The sequence below is a fragment of the Muntiacus reevesi genome, chromosome 6 (genome assembly GCF_963930625.1).
Source record: "Muntiacus reevesi chromosome 6, mMunRee1.1, whole genome shotgun sequence".
In the NCBI taxonomy this organism is placed as follows: Eukaryota; Metazoa; Chordata; class Mammalia; order Artiodactyla; family Cervidae; genus Muntiacus; species Muntiacus reevesi.
In genome coordinates this window covers 49,490,419-49,507,493 of record NC_089254.1, presented here as the reverse complement: position 1 = coordinate 49,507,493, position 17,075 = coordinate 49,490,419, and the positions used below count along the sequence as shown (strand labels likewise).

Below are 17,075 nucleotides of genomic sequence, written 5' to 3'. Positions count from 1 at the left end.
ACTATTTTTTTAGAGCAGTTTTAGGTTTATAACAAAATTAAGAGGGAAATACAGAGATTTCCCTTATATTCTCTACTCCCACACATGCATTGCCTTGTGCATTATCAACATCACTCACTAGAGTGTTAACATTTTTTAATAAGGATGAGTCTACATGGACATATCATAATCACCCAAAGTCCATAATTTAGCTTAGAGTTCACTCTTGATGTTGTGTGTTCTCTGGTTTGGACAAATGGCATATATCCATTATTGTAATATCATAGAGAATATTTTTACTGGCCTATAAGCCCTTTGTGCTCTGCCTATTCATCTCTTCAACCTGCCTGTCTCCTACTCCATACCCCTAGCCATCAATGGTCTTTTTATTTTCTCCATAGTTTTGCCTTTGCTAGAATGTCATATAGTTGGAATCATATAGCATATAGCTTTTCCAGGTTAGCTTCTTTCACTTAGTAATATGCATTTCCTCCATGACATGATAGCTCATGTCTTTTTAGCTCTAAGAAGTATGAATGTGTTATAGTTTCTTTATCCATTTACCCACTGATGGACATCCTGGTTGCTTCCAGATTTTGGCAATTACAATTAAAGCATCATATGCAGGTTTCTTTGTGGACATAAGTTTTCAAGTCATTTGGATAAATACCAAAGAGCATGACTGCTGGAGTATATGATTAAAGTATGCTTAGTTTTATTATAAGAAACAGCCAAACTGTCTTCCTCATGAGTTGAAACATTTTGCATTCGCACCAGCAATGAATGAGAGTACCTGTTGTTCTTGCCAGCATTTGTGATGTAGGAAAAATCATAAAACTTAAAAAAAATATATAACTGCTAATATACAATCTAATAGATACACTGGAACCGAACACACTGCTTTGGAACTTCAAGACTTTCTGCCTTAAACACCCATGGTTTATCTTAGAAGCATCAAGTGCTGTTTGGACTTCACCTGTTATTTCTCGCATGCTCCGCATATAGCTGTGAAGGTTAGCTAGAAGGTCATTCTCAGTTGTGTATCTTTGAGGTTGTCATTCTTGGTTTATTTTGCCATCTAAAGAAATGTACTGTTCTAGCGTGAAAGTGTTCCCATCACAGTTTGATCTCTCATGCTCTTCTCTTCTTTGTATAACCGCCTTAACAGGTGTGTCAGGGATGCCACAATGCCATCGACCCCGAAGTGCAGCGGGTCAGCTACAACAACTTCAGCTGGCACGCGTCCACGGAGTGCTTTCTGTGCTCCTGCTGCAGCAGGTGTCTCATTGGGCAGAAGTTCATGCCCGTAGAAGGGATGGTTTTCTGCTCGGTGGAGTGTAAGAAGATGATGTCTTAAGAGGAGAGCACCAAGCAAAATTGAGCCCTAGCTATCCAGAGTGGTCTGCATTTCTACTGTAAAATGCAATTTGGAAAAATAAAAGAAAAAGAAAAGAAACTATAAAGGAAACCAGGAAATTTGTTCCGTATCTTTCTTTGCTGTTTTTCCTAATCAAATTTTTGCATCTCAATTTTTAAAACCTGCTTTAAGCATTTAATTTTTAAAATGGTAAAGAGTTTTACCTTTCTTTGGCTTTCCAGATGTAAAATCTTTTGAGTTGGAAGCGTGAGTTTAATATCTTCATATTCCTACCTTCTTTGTGCCAAACACAGTATATATGAAAACTTAAAAGTTAGTGTTTGAATGGAAAGATGAGCATTTCATGTTCTATATTCTTTTTCCCTTCTTGTATAAAATGAAAAGGAAATTAAACTTGCCCTAATGCCAGGGCTCTACGTTTATTGCCTCATCTTATTCGCTGAATTTTGTAGTAATACACAGTGAATTCTTTTGACACAGAGAAAATAGAAATGCAGCATAATATGAAGAACTGTTATCATTTTAATGTCTATGCATTTGCTATTTCCTAACTTAGGCAGAAATGGCTTTACTGCATACCTCTATTTTTTTAATCTGCTCTACCTCTCGATAGTCTCTTTGTAAGCTGATGACCTCCATTTGTGGCCTTGAATATTTTATTGTCACATGTGGCTTCCACACTTTTTACTTCTATAGATGATTTTTGGCAAGTCACTCATTTATGTTATATTTTCAATCCAAAGAACATGTATACTTTTTTTGTATCCAAAAAACTATAACTTGTGCTCTTTGCACTTGGCTGTGTGGTTTAAATAAACTTTTTGCATGGTTTCCATTCTTTTCTAATGGATACTGTCCTATGATATAATGCCTGTTCGTGGATATATAACAAATGCCTTCTTTGCCTGTATACTTCCTTCCTAAGGTATTTCTAATGTTTATTTTTCCTTTTCTACTTCCATACATAGCTATGCACTATGAAAGTTAAATGTAATGAATGATATATGTATTATTATTCAAAATAAAGCCTCTTTCACTTTAATAATTATACCTTTATTTTTTGTATCTTTTTCATTTGAGAGCGAAAAAAATCCTTCTGCAATTAAGCATTTGTTACAGCAGGGGGCAGTGTTTCCAAGGATAAAAAATAACCTGACAAATAAGGGCTACTTCCTGACGAAACAGGACAGAAACTAGACTTTTCATTATGGTGAAGGGATAAGTTTTATGAAACTTCATAATAAGTGAAAGCATTTAAATAGTTGGTTTTCAAGTTGTGTATGAGTTTTTTCTTTCAGAAAAAAGAAAGTGTCGTTTTAATTGAAGTTGGGAAAGCTACTTTCTTTTGAGGTAAGTCTGCTGCTGCTGCTGCTAAGTTGCTTCAGTCGTGTCCGACTCTATACGACCCCATGGACTGCAGCCCCCAGGCTCCTCTGTCCACAGGATTGTCTAGGCAAGAATACCAGAGTGGGTTGCCATTTCCTTCTCCAAGGAGATGTAGAGGCTCAAGAAATTTGGCTAAATCCATCACCCACTACCTGAGATACTGATTGCATGAATATTAGGCACTTCCTAGAGGAAGAAACTACTTTGCCTGAGGAATACAGAACCTTTGTTTTGATTCATTACCGTGACTTAGTTTTACTTTGGCCTTGTAGTACAATAGAATGAACTGTAATGAAATGTGATGCAAGAGAATGTGAACCATTTTCATTGTTCATCACATTTTTTTTTTAAATGTTCTTCGAATACTTTGCCCTTGAAGCACTTAACAAGAGAGTAAGATGGTTACTAGAGTCTATAAGATTTTCCTTTTCTCTAGCACTTAGGATATGGTCACCCCATTTTATATAATCATCACTTTATATTTTGCATTGACTTCAATTCTGAATAATGGCTTACTTGATACAGGTGCCAGAATTAAATCCTTCGCTTGCAATGGGGAAAAGATAAGAAAGTAATATTTCTATCTGAATGTGTGCATTTTTTCCTTCAAAAATAGATATGAAGAATAATCTTTTGGCCTACTTACTTCCTATGGGGTCAATTAATGGAAATTTCTATCATCCAAATCCCATTTTAGTTATATTTTTCAAATATATAGCGTATCCCTTTTTTGTACTCAATATAGCAGGCATTTGAGTAACATGTCTCTGTATTGATAATTAGCAGTTGAGAGACCCTTAGCCTGAAATGGACTAGAATACTGGGATATGAACCACACAATAAAGTTACCACAGACAGTAAGAAAATAAATTAATTTTCCCCTCTTATTCACCTGTTCAACAGTGAGAACACCAATGTTAGATGCAGAAAGAGAAGGGAGATATTTCTTTCCTGAGACCTAGGAAGTTTGAAAGATTTTGACACATCAGTTGGTGGAGTATATTGAAGTAATACATTTATCATCCCTAGAAGAAGCAGACATATTAGAATGACTAATCATGAACTTATCACAGGTTTTGCATATCCTATTCATCTTTTAAGGGCTTCCCAGGTGGCTCAGTGGTAAAGAATCCTCCTACCAATGCAGGAGATGCAGGTTTGATCCCTGGGTTGAGAAGATTCCCTGGAGTAGGAAATGGCAGCCCACTCCCATAATCTTGCCTGGAGAATCCCATGGACAGAGGAGCCTGGCAGGCTGCAGTCCAGATTGTCTCAAAGGGTCAGACATGACTGAGGGCACATGTATTCATCTCTAAGCAGAAGGATTTTGCTCTCAACTTTTGAACACAGTTGTAATTTTTTAAGAAATTAGTGTATTTTTGTTATCTAGTCCCTTTAAGAAATACAAGTTGCTCAAGAGACTAGTCATACTTTTTGGTATGGTGTCTTTTTTATTTTAAAAAAAAAAATTTTTTTTTTTTTGAAAAGAGGGGCTGAAGGTTGTTTTTCCTTTTAATTTACTTAAGCTGAAATTTCTGTGACTCTGAAGTTTTCAAGCACAGATTTCCAAATCTGACTTTGAAGTATTTCAACCCAATTTCACCAAAGGCAAGAGATTCATTCCTGACTCATTCTTAAGGAATTTTCAACACGAAGTGTTTAAGCTCATCCAACTTCACCATGGTTACCAAAGAGACACCACAGCCCAAGATGAGCATTAAGCCTTTGTCTTAAGATGCCCTGGCATATCTGAACTTGTCTTCTGGCTGTTCACTTAATTCCTCAGAAAACTTATGACTCCATCAATGTCTCCATAAAATAGCACTTTACCACACATTCTTGCTAGATATGTTCTGCCCCTCCCTGACCTCTCCCAGTTTGAGTGCTCAATGAGAACTCTTAACATTGAACTGGATATTCACATACATGAAAGGACTCACTGGGGTACAATGGGTGTGTTTTGAGCAAACAACCTAAAACATATTCTTGCTTGATTAATGAGATTTCTTTTTCATGTATTTACTAGATGTTTAAATAGCTTTAGCTAAGTATTTTGTCTCTTCGTGGGCTGAAAACATGTCATTGTAGCTTCTATTTAATCTGATAATGTATTTTGAAACCCTCAAGACATCATTAACCTTTCATATTGTTTTGAATGGCATTTTATGCTGACATTTTTAAAGGAGACTATTGATTTTTCTTCAGTGATACTTTTTCCCAGGATATCTTGACCTTCAGACAATAACACAAACAACTTGTACCCAGTTATCTTTACTAGAGCCAGCCATTATTGAATGCAGAAACATTTGAATTGATATTCCCAAGTAGTGACTAACTTTGAAAGTATCATGGCGTAGTTCAAAGGAGGGTTGGGGTTAGGAGTCTGGAGACCTGGCTAAGTCCCACTGATCCTCTCTCTCCTCACAGTTAACACTGAGTAGGACAGAGGAAAGATTGTTGGATTTGAGGAGTCTAGAGAATAACAGGCCTGAGTGTGGGTTGGACATCTACAAACATATTGAAGTCACCAAGAATGGTGACTTCAAAATTGGGAAAGGAGTATGTCAAGGCTGTATATTGTCACTTTATTTAACTTAAATGCAGAGTACATCATGTGAAATGCGAGGCTGGATGAATCACAAGCTGGAATCAAGATTGCTGGGAGAAAGAACAAACCCAGACACGCAGATGATATCACCCTAATGGCAGAAAATAAAGAAGAACTAAACAGCCTCTTGATTAGGGTTAAAGAAGAAAGTGAAAAGGCTGGCTTAAAACAACATTCAAAAAACATTTGAATGGCATCTGGTCCCATCACTTCATGACAAATAGATCGGGAAAAAGTACAAACAGTGGCAGGTTTTATTTTCCTGGGCTCTCAAATCACCGTGGATGGTGGCTGCAGCTACGAAATTAAAAGACAATTGCTCCTTGGAAGAAAAGCAATAGGCGAGGGTGGGATGTTTCGAAAGAACAGCATGTATATTATCTATGGTGAAACAGATCACCGGCCCAGGTGGGATGCATGAGACAGGTGCTCGGGCCAGGTGCACTGGGAGGACCCAGGGGAATCAATCGGGTGGGGCGGGGAGGTGGGAGGGGGGATCGGGATGGGGAATACATGTAACTCCATGGCTGATTCATGTCAATGTATGACAAAACTCACTGCAATGTTGCGAAGTAATTAGCCTCCAACTAATAAAAATAATTGAAAAAAAAAAAAGAAAAGCAATGACAAACCTAGACAGCATATTAAAAAGCAGAGACATCACTTTGCTGACAAAGGTCCATATACTTAAAGGTATGGGCTTCCCCTGGTGGCTCAGTGGTAAAAATCCACCTGCAATGCAGGAGTAGCAGGAGATGCAGGTTCGATCCCTGGGTTGGGAAGATGCCCTGGAGAAGGAAATGGCAACCCACTCCAGTATTCTTGCCTGGAGAATCCTATGGACAGAGGAGACTGGCAGATCATAGGAGTGCAAAGAGTTGGACACAACTGAAGCGACTTAGCATGGTTTTTCCAGTAGTCATGTACAGATGTGAGAGTTGGACTATAAAGAAGGCTGCAAACCAAAGAATTGATACTTTGGAACTGTGGTGTTGGAGAAGACTCTTGAGAGTCCCTTGGACTGCAAGGAGATCAAACCTGTCCATCCTAAAGGAAATCAACTCAGAATAATCATTGGAATGACTGATGGTAAAGCTGAAACTCCAGTAGTTTGGCCAGATGTGTAGAGTTGACTCACTGGAAAAGACCCTGTTGCTGGGAAAGATTAAGGGCAGGAGGAGAAGGGGGCGACAGAAGATGAGATGGTTGGATGGCATCACCAACTCAGTGGACATATGAGTTTGAGTAAACGCTGGGAAATAGTGAAAGACAGGAAGCCTGGCATGCTGCCGTCCATGGGATTGCAAAGAGTCAGACAAGCCTTAGCGACTAAACACTACCACCACCAAGAATAACAATAGGGAAATTAGCAGAGAGAAGAATGAGCCAAAGGCTAAAATCATGTTAAAAAATGAAGGTGTGTGCTGGATTTGGTAGCACATGGCATCTAAGGATAGAAATAGGTGGTAAAGTCTGTGGCCATGTACTAGATTTTAAAGAGCTGTGACTGAGGAAACAAAAAGGAATTGACGTGAAACCAAGAAGGATCTTCAGGGGCTCCTGGGCACAGAAGTCTTTTTATGCCCCATTTGTTGTAGGCAAGACTCCAGTTTCCATGGTCTTCTCTGAGTTCCAAAAGGCAAATTCGTACAGTTGCTAATCAGAGGAGAAGCAGCCAAGAAAGCACGTGAGGCAACGTTAAAGGGACCAGAGAAGCTCCTAAAGACAAGGAGACCAACTATCTGAGGCCCTGCAAACACCCTAATCTTGTCAGCTGCTGCTGCTAAGTCGCTTCGGTCATGTCTGACTCTGCGTGACTCCATAGACAGCAGCCCACCAGGCTCCCCCATCCCTGGCAACCCCATATAAACCCCATTTTTGCTATAAAACTCCATCAGATTCCCCAAGGTTGTGACACCTAGCTTTTGAAGGCAGGAGCTCACTTGTCCCCCTTTGCATGGCCAAACAATAAAGCTATTCTTTACCCAAAACTCTATCTCTGAGATTCAATTTTACATTGGTGTACAGAGAGGCTGAGCTTTGGGCATCAGAAATAACAAGGGAATGAGGAAGGTACCTACTCCACTGGCGCTGCAGGACTCCTATATGGGAGAAAAAGCTGGCCTCTGCCTGAAAGACAGGATAACCAGGGATCAGTTGGAGCAAGATGAAGCTCTTGAGAGTACAAGGGAGTTTGCAGTTCATAGAAGTTGAACTTCAGAGAGCCCAGATGTAAAGTTAAGGAGTGTAGGAAGGAAAAGAGCCAAATTAGAAAATTCACAAAGAAGAATGGATTTCAAGTTTGCAAATGAGGCCAGAAAAATCTAGATACCTGGAGTAAACAGGACTGAGGGGCGTACCAAGTTTAGATTGCTAGTGAAGGATGAGCTTTTGACTGTACATAACTAAGAACACAGCTAAGATTAGCTTAAAGACCAGACATAGGCTAGTCCAAATTTGGCTCAGAAGAAGCTCTTTTTTTTATCTCTATGCTCTGCTATCCTCTCTCTATGTGTTGCGTTCCATTCTCAGGTTTGTCCTTCCATTCAAGCACCACTCCCTCACGTAATAGCTTCCAAGATACAGAGCAAAAAGAGGGCAAAAGGTTATTTTATTTTCTTAATAAGGAGGAAAATCTTTCCCCAGAGGCCCCAGCAGACCTACCTACCCTTCCATTTCAATAGCTAGAACTAATTCACATGCTCACTCACATGAGAAGAAAAAACAGTAGCTAGGGTTGACTTATCTGATCATAATTCATAACCTAAGAGCTGGGTGCGTGACCATCCAGAGCAAAATCAATGTTCTGATATAGGAAGAAAAGAAACGACCATTGAGTTGTTGATGACAAAGACCACATAAAGGAATAGTCGTTTAGAGCTCAGAGTCTTTTAGCTGGGAGGTATCGGACAGCCGGGCAATTATTTATTCTGAAACGGGGTTTCTGTTTGAAATGAACAAATGAAAGAACAGAAATAGTCCATGTAACCATCAGATCTCGTCCCATCCTTCTCTAGCTGCAGGTCTCCCGTGCACATCTGCTCCATGTTTCTTTTTGCTGTAGACGCATTCTCTCCGGTCCTCAGTCCATGTGATTAGTGAAAGATGGCTGCCCTCACATTTCTGGGTTCAGTCACAATGAGAGACTGATGGGCTGTCTCTAGGTTCTGATTCCAACTTTCCCCAAAAGAAAATCTAATTGACACTAGTTGTTTCATACTGGACAAAATAGTTTAATTCCAGGGGGTAGACTCATGCAATGTAAGTAAACAGTTAAAAATCTGCCTAAATGAGATTTGAGGGAGAAACAGTGAGAATAAGGGGGGTAGGGTCAGCTATTTAGGGAGTCATTGTGAGCAGAAAGATACTGCTCAAGATGACGACTGTAATTGCAAACATGTACACAGAATGATGGTGTGATGTTGTTGTTTAGTCACTAAGTTGTGTCTGACTCTGCAACCCCATGTACCAGGCTCCTCTCTCTATGGGATTTCCCAGGCAAGAATAATGGAGTGGGTTGCCATTTCCTTCTCCAGGGGTTCTTCCTGACCCAGGGATTGAACACACACGTCCTGCATTGGCAGGTGGATTCTTTACCACTGAGACATGATGGAATCCCAACAGTGTGATAAACAGTGCCCATTTCCAGTGGGACTGTATTTCCCAGCATCCATTACAGTTGTGTAGGGCTTTGTGGTTTTATTCAAGAGAATATGAACAAAAATAAGTAGTTTCCTTCTAGGTTTGGCCTTAAAAAAATCAGAATCCCCCAGAAGATGGTGGAGCCAAGAAATAAACTGTTTCACACTGGAACATATGTGAGCCAGAAACAAGCTTTTACTGTTGTAAGCACTGAGATTAGGTTTGTTTGGCATAGGAATTAACCTTTCCTAACTAATACCGATAAATAAAGCAGACCTTTTTCTCATTCTCCAAACATCCCTTGACTTGGTCATGTGTTATATTGGGATGCAGGGCAACTGGGGGTGAACAAGGCAAGGCTTCTGTTCTTCTCTTGCTCTCTTCTCCATAGTCTCATGTAGGAGACAGGTAAATTGGAAATTAAAATAATGAAGACCTGTCCCCTAGAGAAGACAATGAAAATGATCCCAGAGTGACTGTGATACTGAGATATCTTCTCTAGTAGCAGAAGTTGTATTTAATTTTCTTAGGTGAGTGGATGGATAAACAGAAGAAACACTGCAAAAACATAGTCTTCAGAGACCTATCACAGTGGGAGAGAAGGACAGGAAGGAGTCGAGGACAACTCTGAAGCCCCAGCCCTGACAATCGAAAGGATGACAGTAAAATCCAGAGAAACGGGAAAGCTGCTTATGGAGCAGCTAGGTTGAGAGAAAAAATGATGAGCTTGCTTTGGAACACACTGAGTTTGAGGCAAGTAGAAAGATAAGTTTAGAACCTGAAATCTGATGCTCAAGAAAAAACTCTGGCTGCAGATGTAGATAAAGAAACCAATGGATAAAAGTCACATTAGTATCTCATGTTAACTTACAAAAAGAGGCCGAAATTTTCTTATGAAATGTGACTATATGTCAAAGATACTCTTGAAATGATTTTCATATTACTCACTTTTCCAGGATAAAATTAAGACAAGTTTAGGCTATTTCCTCTTTTTTGAGAAAATAAAAAGTATACTAACAGTTTTGGTACTTCCACAATATACATACAAGCTCTGAACAACCATAACCTATCTGTGTCTCAGTTTCTTATCTATAAAATGAAAATATCAATCCCTATGTGGCAGATTGCATTTTGAAAAATAGCTGTGGTAATAGTTCTGGTCCTATGTGCTCTTCCAGAACCTTGCCACTCACCATCTGGAGTCTATCTTCCCTCCCCTTGAACCTGAGCAGGACTTTGTAACTACCTGGATGAAGAGAATGTGACATGCATGCCTTCCTAGGCTAGGTCATAACAAGTGATATGACCTCTCCAGGCTCTCTGCCTCAAGGATTGTACCTAGTCACCATACTGTAAGGAAGACAAAAATAGCTCACTTAGTCCATGTGGAGAGGAACTAAGGCTCCCAGTCCAATACCAACATCAACTGCCAGAAATGTGAGTGAATGATTCTTCAAATAATTCCAATGCAGAGCCTTGAGTCTTCCAGCTGAAACCCTGAGACTGGCAGAGACAAGCTAAACCCATGTGTCCTGTCCAACTTCTGGAACCACAGAATCCATGAGCATAAAGGTTACTTGGTGCCACAAAATTTGGGGTAATCGGTTATGCAGTCATGATATCTATAACACTGATTGGACAGAATTATTATATATATGTTTTACAGGAATTTTCTTGGCTCAGAGGTTAAAGCGTCTGCCTGCAATGCCGGAGACCCAACTTCGATCACTGGGTTGGGAAGACCCCCTGGAGAAGGAAATGGCAGCCCACTCTAGTATTATTGCCTGGAGAATCCCATAGAGGGAGGAGCCTGGTAGGCTACAATCCATGGGGTCGCAAAGAGCTGGACATGACTGAGCTACTTCAATTTCAATTTCTGTATTACTATGCATAATATATATATATATATATATATATATACACATATGTATGTATTATCAAAATATATACACATTATACTTTATACATAAAGGAGCATTCCTGCAAAATATATAAATCTGCTACAGAAAGTATAAAATTTTATTTTTATAAATATAGCATTTTATATTTATATAAATTTACATTTCTTTTATATTTAGGCAAAATTATATATAAATTTATATATATAACTATAGTATTATAAATATTAGTTATATATAAATTTATATATAAACTTTATATATATGTGTGTGTGTGTGTGTATATATATATATATATTTATGCTTTTATATAGAGAGCAAACACTATAGGCAAAGCTGTTGACATAAAGGGTTTCATCCCAGAGGGAGAGTTCTGCAATCCTATCGAAGGCTGAGAATAATTCTTGCTTCTTCACTTAGAAAATGAACATATGCATTTCCATTACTTATCTCCAGTCAAAAAATCTTTGGGGGATAATCACAAAGCCTTTTTCAAAGTACTTAAGGTGGATTTTACCAAAGGAAGAGTTAACAGCTTTAGAGTGATCTTTCTTACTTGTGTGTGTTGGGACAAGCATTATTAAACGAGAGCAAATTTGGGCTGAAACATTTTCTTTAAACAAAATTCATTCTTAGTCACTCTCTCCTTTTTAAAATTTCTTTTAGATTCTTTTGAACAACTGAGTTAGTCACTGTTCTAAATGTTTTATGCACATACACTCACTCAATCCTTATAACAACACTTTCAGGTAGGTATTTTTATTAAATCTTTTGACAGATAAGAAAACTGAGGACAGTGGAATTATGTAATTTGGCCCAAGTCACAGACCTAGGAAGGGGAAGAACTGAAATTCACGTTCTGGCAATCCGGCCAAGAAGTCTGAATTCTTATTCACCTCACCTTACTGCCCTGGTGGCTCAGAGGTTAAAGCGTCTGCCTCCAATGCGGGAGACCGGGGTTTGATCCCCTGGAGAAGGAAATGGTAACCCACTCCAGTATTCTTGCCTGGAGAATCCCATGGAGGGAGAAGCCTGGTAGGCTACAGTCCACGGGGTTGCAAAGAGTCGGACACAACTGAGTAATTTCCCTTCCTCCCTCCCTCCCCCCCTTCTTTCTTTTCTTTCTTTCTTTCTTTCTTCTATACTGCCATAATGAGTATATGTATCTTCCCTTTCATATAAACTATGTCAAGACCACATAAAATTTTTTTTTAATTTGTTCACCTTTGCACAGGGATTTCTTATATGCACCTTTGCATCTTCCAAAAGATTTAGCTCATCCCTTAGAGGAAGTTTTTCTCTCCTTAAGGAGTTGCTCCACATCACACTGACTGTGGGCCACGCATCCCAGCAGCAGCCCTATGTCAGCTTGCTAAAGACAAAATCCTTTCTGTTTCTCAACCAAATCCCTCATATTTTGAGCTGAAAACAAGAACTGCCCTGCTGAGGTGCCAAGGGAAACATACTTACGTTATGAACTGTTTCTAACAAATGTTTTGGAGATTTTAAAGGGACAGCTTTCTAAATATCTGAGACATTTGCAAATAACCCCAGATACAGGCCAGCGTAGCAGCCCAAGCATTGCTTCTGGGTTGTATAATCTTCTTTCTGAAAACAGCTGTTGCAGTGCCCAGTTATCTAATTGTCCAATGATAACAACAGATGTTTTCTAGGGTTAAAGTAACCAAAATAATCTAGGTCTTTGATTTTGAAATGTGCATTGTTAATATAATTTTGGCATTCTTTAACAGATTTCAAAGTGGAATCAAAGGTTTATGTTTATAGAGTTTATATTCGTTCCACAAAGTTCAAGATATTTGGCAGTGCTAGGGAAAATTTGAAAAGAGTAACAAAAGATTACCATGAGGAATTCAAAGCTGCCTTGTATGGTAACACTGATTCAAACCACCACATTGCTCAGCATTGTAAACTTAGCTGTAGTTTTAAGGAATGATCAGTGTGTAGCTACAGAGATTGCTTAGTATAACATGGTGGTTTGCCCATTAATAATGAATAACAGACTTTGGAAAACTTATAATTAATGTCTCAGTTTTGAAAACACTGAAGAAATGAGAGAGAAATACAGAGAGAGAGAGCTGTTCATTTTATTAGCTTCTTTGACTTCTTCAGCACCAGCAGCCCCGCCTTGCCTTGTAATTGTAAACCGCACACTTTTGCCAACCTGGAATGCACAGAGTGTTCCTGCCTAGCCCCAGCTCACTCTGAATCTGAGCACTCTCAAACCCTGCTCTCCCAAGCTCTTGATTTGTTGGCAGGCAGTAAAAGGGGTTTCCTTATGAATCATAGTGCGTGGGGAGACTGAGTGGTATACCCCTCACTTGTGCCATAATCTGTATGGAATGCATTTGAAATAGAAGACAAATCTAGAGTTTAGTTCAACATCTGACTTCAAGCACACTATCAAAAAAAACTGGAGTGCAATATGGAAAAAGCACTGTGTCTCTATTGCTATGGAAAAGTTTATTCCCATTAACATTGTCTCCAAAGGGACAGGAACTAAGTTGCACACTTTTGGGCTCTGAGCTCTGATTAGGAAGGAGTCCATTTCTTGACCCTTTTAGGTGACCCAGCTTTCCTCGTCAGTTAATGTGCTTTTATCCCATCCTTTGGAGTGCCGAAGTGGAAAGGCATGAGTTTGAGAAGACTGAGTTGCCATAAATAATAGTTTTCATTAATTCTACTGAACAAATGTGAAGTCTGATGGCTCACATCATTAACTGCAAGAAGACTAATATTACAAGACAGGTATGTTTATAAAAGTCAGAATAGATGTGGGAACACTTTCTCACCACTTGTCATCACCTGTTTATATTACATAAAAAAATGGACTTACTTATCAGTAATATGCACTTATCTGGCAAAATGAATTGCAACTAGCTATCAAGTTCTAAATTTCGTTTTAAAGAAACTAGATACACTGTACGAACCAAATCTTTTTTTCTTCTTAGACTGCACTAATCACTCAAATATCTTAAATGGAAAAAAAAAAAAAAAAACTAGTAAAAGTACCCTGAATACTCATCAGAAGGATTGATACTGAATCTCCAATACTTTGGCACCTGATTTTATGAGCCAACTTATTGGAAAAGACCCTGATGCTTGGAAAGATTGAAGGCAAAAGGAGAAGAGGGAGGCAGAGGATGAGGTGGTTGGATAGCATCACTGATTCAACGGATAAGAACTTGGACCAACTCCGGGAGATAGTGAGGGACAGGCAGGCCTGGCGTGAAGCAGTCCACGGAGTCGCAAAGAGTCAGACACAGCTTAGCAACTGAAAAACAACAACAAAGGCATTTTTGAATGAACAGAAAAACTGGAAAATATGTGGCTACAAGCTTAGAATTTGTCCTAAAAGCTCATATCAAACTCGCATATTTTCTTAAACTATAGAGGATAAATCATGTTTCAGAAGTATAAAATTCACGTATGTCACAAAGTTTCCTCTGATTACCAGGCAATAAAATGATTATACCTTCTTAGTTCATGAATCTTTGATTAATATTCAGAGAAATAAATTGTTTTACTCATATTCCTTGCAACATGTATTTCCTGGTAAAGGTGAATGATGTGAGAAAAGAAGAATGAATAAAAAGTAATCCTTTTTTCGATACTCATAATTTTGACTTGATACAAAAGTCCCTTCAGTATCAATCATCTGATACAGTCACTGGATATGGCTGATGTTAGCAATCTCATAAGTATGTAGAAAATAACAGGTGTGTGTTCACTCATTTATTCAACAATCAACCTCTCAAGGCTTGCCAAATTTTGTGATGTTTATAAGGTGTGCAAGAGGTCTATAAGCTCAAGAAGGTCACGATGGGGGAAGAAGCAGACATGGAACAAGTAATTAGTATACTGCATGTTAAGCCATCAATAGAAGAGAGTATGAAGGAAGCAGAGAGGAGAAGAGCAGAGCAGACTTCAGGAATAAAGGCAATAGCTGAACTGGGTCATTAACAGAAGTGCAAGTGACCCAGGAGAAGGGTGGGAGGTTGTGATATCGTGATTTAAGAAATACATATTTGAGTAAGAAATATATATTTGGCCTTTGTCCAGTTCCTGTCACAGAGCTCCCAAAACCCTTGGAATTTCCTAAGTGATAATAGAGACAAAGATGTCTTTAGTTGTTCATAACAAGTCCCTTTCAACCAAACTTGAGTTTACCAGGGGAACCAATCATGTGATTAGAAGGTTAGAACTTTCAGCCCCACTCCCTGATCTTTGGGGAGGGCAGAGGGATTGGAGATTGAGATCTGTTAACAATGGCCAATGATTTAATCAATCATGCCTTGGTAATGAAACCTCTAGAGAAACCCAAAAGGATGGGGTTCTGAGAGTTTCCATTTGGTGAGCATGTGGAGATACAGGGTAAGTGGTATGTCAAGAGAGAACAGAGAAGCTCTGTGCCCCTTCCCCATTGTTCTCATCCATCTGGCTTTTCTTGAGTTATACCTTTTGTAATAAACTGGTATTCTTGTAAGTAGACTATGTTCCCAAGTTTTATGAGCCTCCCTAGCAAATTAATTGACCCAAGGAGTAGGCTCTAGGGACCCCCAACTTACAGCCAGTGGTCAGATCCCAGGTAACAACCTGGACTTGTGACTGGCATCTGAAGTAGAGGGGAAGCAGTCTTGTGGATCTGGGCCCTTAACTTGTGGGATCTGATGCCATCTCCAAGTAGATAGTATCAGAATTAAGTTAAACTGTAGAATACCCAATTGCTGTCACAAAATTGTCTGGTGTGGGGAAAGTACCACATATTTGGTGATCAGAAATGCCAGAAGTAAAGTAGTGCAGTGTGATTGCAAGGAAACACAGATCTGGCCACTGAAGTGTTCTCTGTGAGCAGGAAAAGGAACACACAGGGATGTGGTCTTTTTTTCCTTTTTTTCAGAAGAGAGATGGAGCAGTAAAGGGCAATTCATATAATGTCATTTGCAGCAACATGGTGGGCCTAGAGATTGTCAAACTAAATGAAGCCAGTCTGACAAAAAAGACAAATGTCACGATATTGCTCACATGTGGAATCTAAATTTTAAAGAATGGTAAAAATGAACTTACCTACAAAACATAAATAGAATTACAGATGTAGAAAACAAACTTATGGTTACCAGGAGATAAGGGGGGAAGGGATAAATTGGGAGATTGATATTGACATATACATACTATTATATATGCAATAATAACTAAGAAGGACCTACTGTATAGCACAGGGAACTCTACTCAATACTCTGTAATGGCATATGTGGGAAAAGAATCTAAAAAGAGTGAATTTATGTATATGTGTAATTGATTCACTTTGCTCTTCACCTGAAATTAACACAATGTTGCAAATCAACTCTACTCCAATAACTTTTTTTAAAAAAGACATTGTGCAGGAACAAGACATGAGTATGGGATTAAATGAGGTTGTAGTAATTTTTTATTATAAAAAGAGGGAATATTGGTACAGACAGTGACAGATTTCGGGCTGGCAAAGAAGAAAGGCAAGGTGTGAGTCTTACTGAAAGGGTTGCAAAGGAATATGGCAAGCTCTGGAGTTGGTGATGAACTGGGAGGCCTGGTGTGATGCAGTCCATGGGGTCGCAAAGAGTCGGACATAACTGAGCGACTGAACTGAACTCAAGGAATATGGACTACACGGCAATATTTTCCAAAAGGTGTTTTATGAACTATTAATTTCATAGACCACTTGTTTCTTGGATTATCTATAGCAAACTGAAAGTTTCTTATTCACGTAAGTTTGAGGAATGCTGGATTTCTTTTCTACAGAAGTTCTCAGAGTCTTCAGTATGCTGATCTATATGACTGTACAAGAAAGGGTAATAAAGACAGAATTTCCCACATTTATTTGACCAAAGAACCTTATTTTGCACAGGTTATTTTGAAAAACCAGTGTACCACATAAGGTAATTTGAAAACTATACTATAACGAGTTGAGGGGAATTGAAAGTTTTAATTGTTAAAGGTCAGAGAGTTTTGTAGCCAAATCTGTATTTCAGAAATGCAACTTTGGCAAGATTAGGGAAAATGGATTGGGAGTGAGACAGAGTTGGAAGATGAGTGAGGAAGCTAAGAGAAAAATCTAAGCAAAGGCCATGAAAAAGAAGGAAAAAGTCTGAACTGGGGAAATTTTCAGAATTGACAGCACCAAAGGACT

General features: G+C 38.9%; 1 protein-coding gene across 1 annotated transcript in view; it reads left to right on the top strand.

Annotated features, from left to right (window-relative positions):
- TES (testin LIM domain protein) overlaps positions 1–2,402 on the top strand; it is a 58,662-nt gene extending 56,260 nt beyond the window's left edge. The window contains exon 7 of the mRNA XM_065939308.1: positions 1,148–2,402. Within this exon, the coding sequence (XP_065795380.1) occupies positions 1,148–1,336 (189 nt within the window). The 3' untranslated portion in view covers positions 1,337–2,402. The remainder of the gene's footprint in view (positions 1–1,147) is intronic.
- Positions 2,403–17,075: the final 14,673 nt, after the last annotated feature.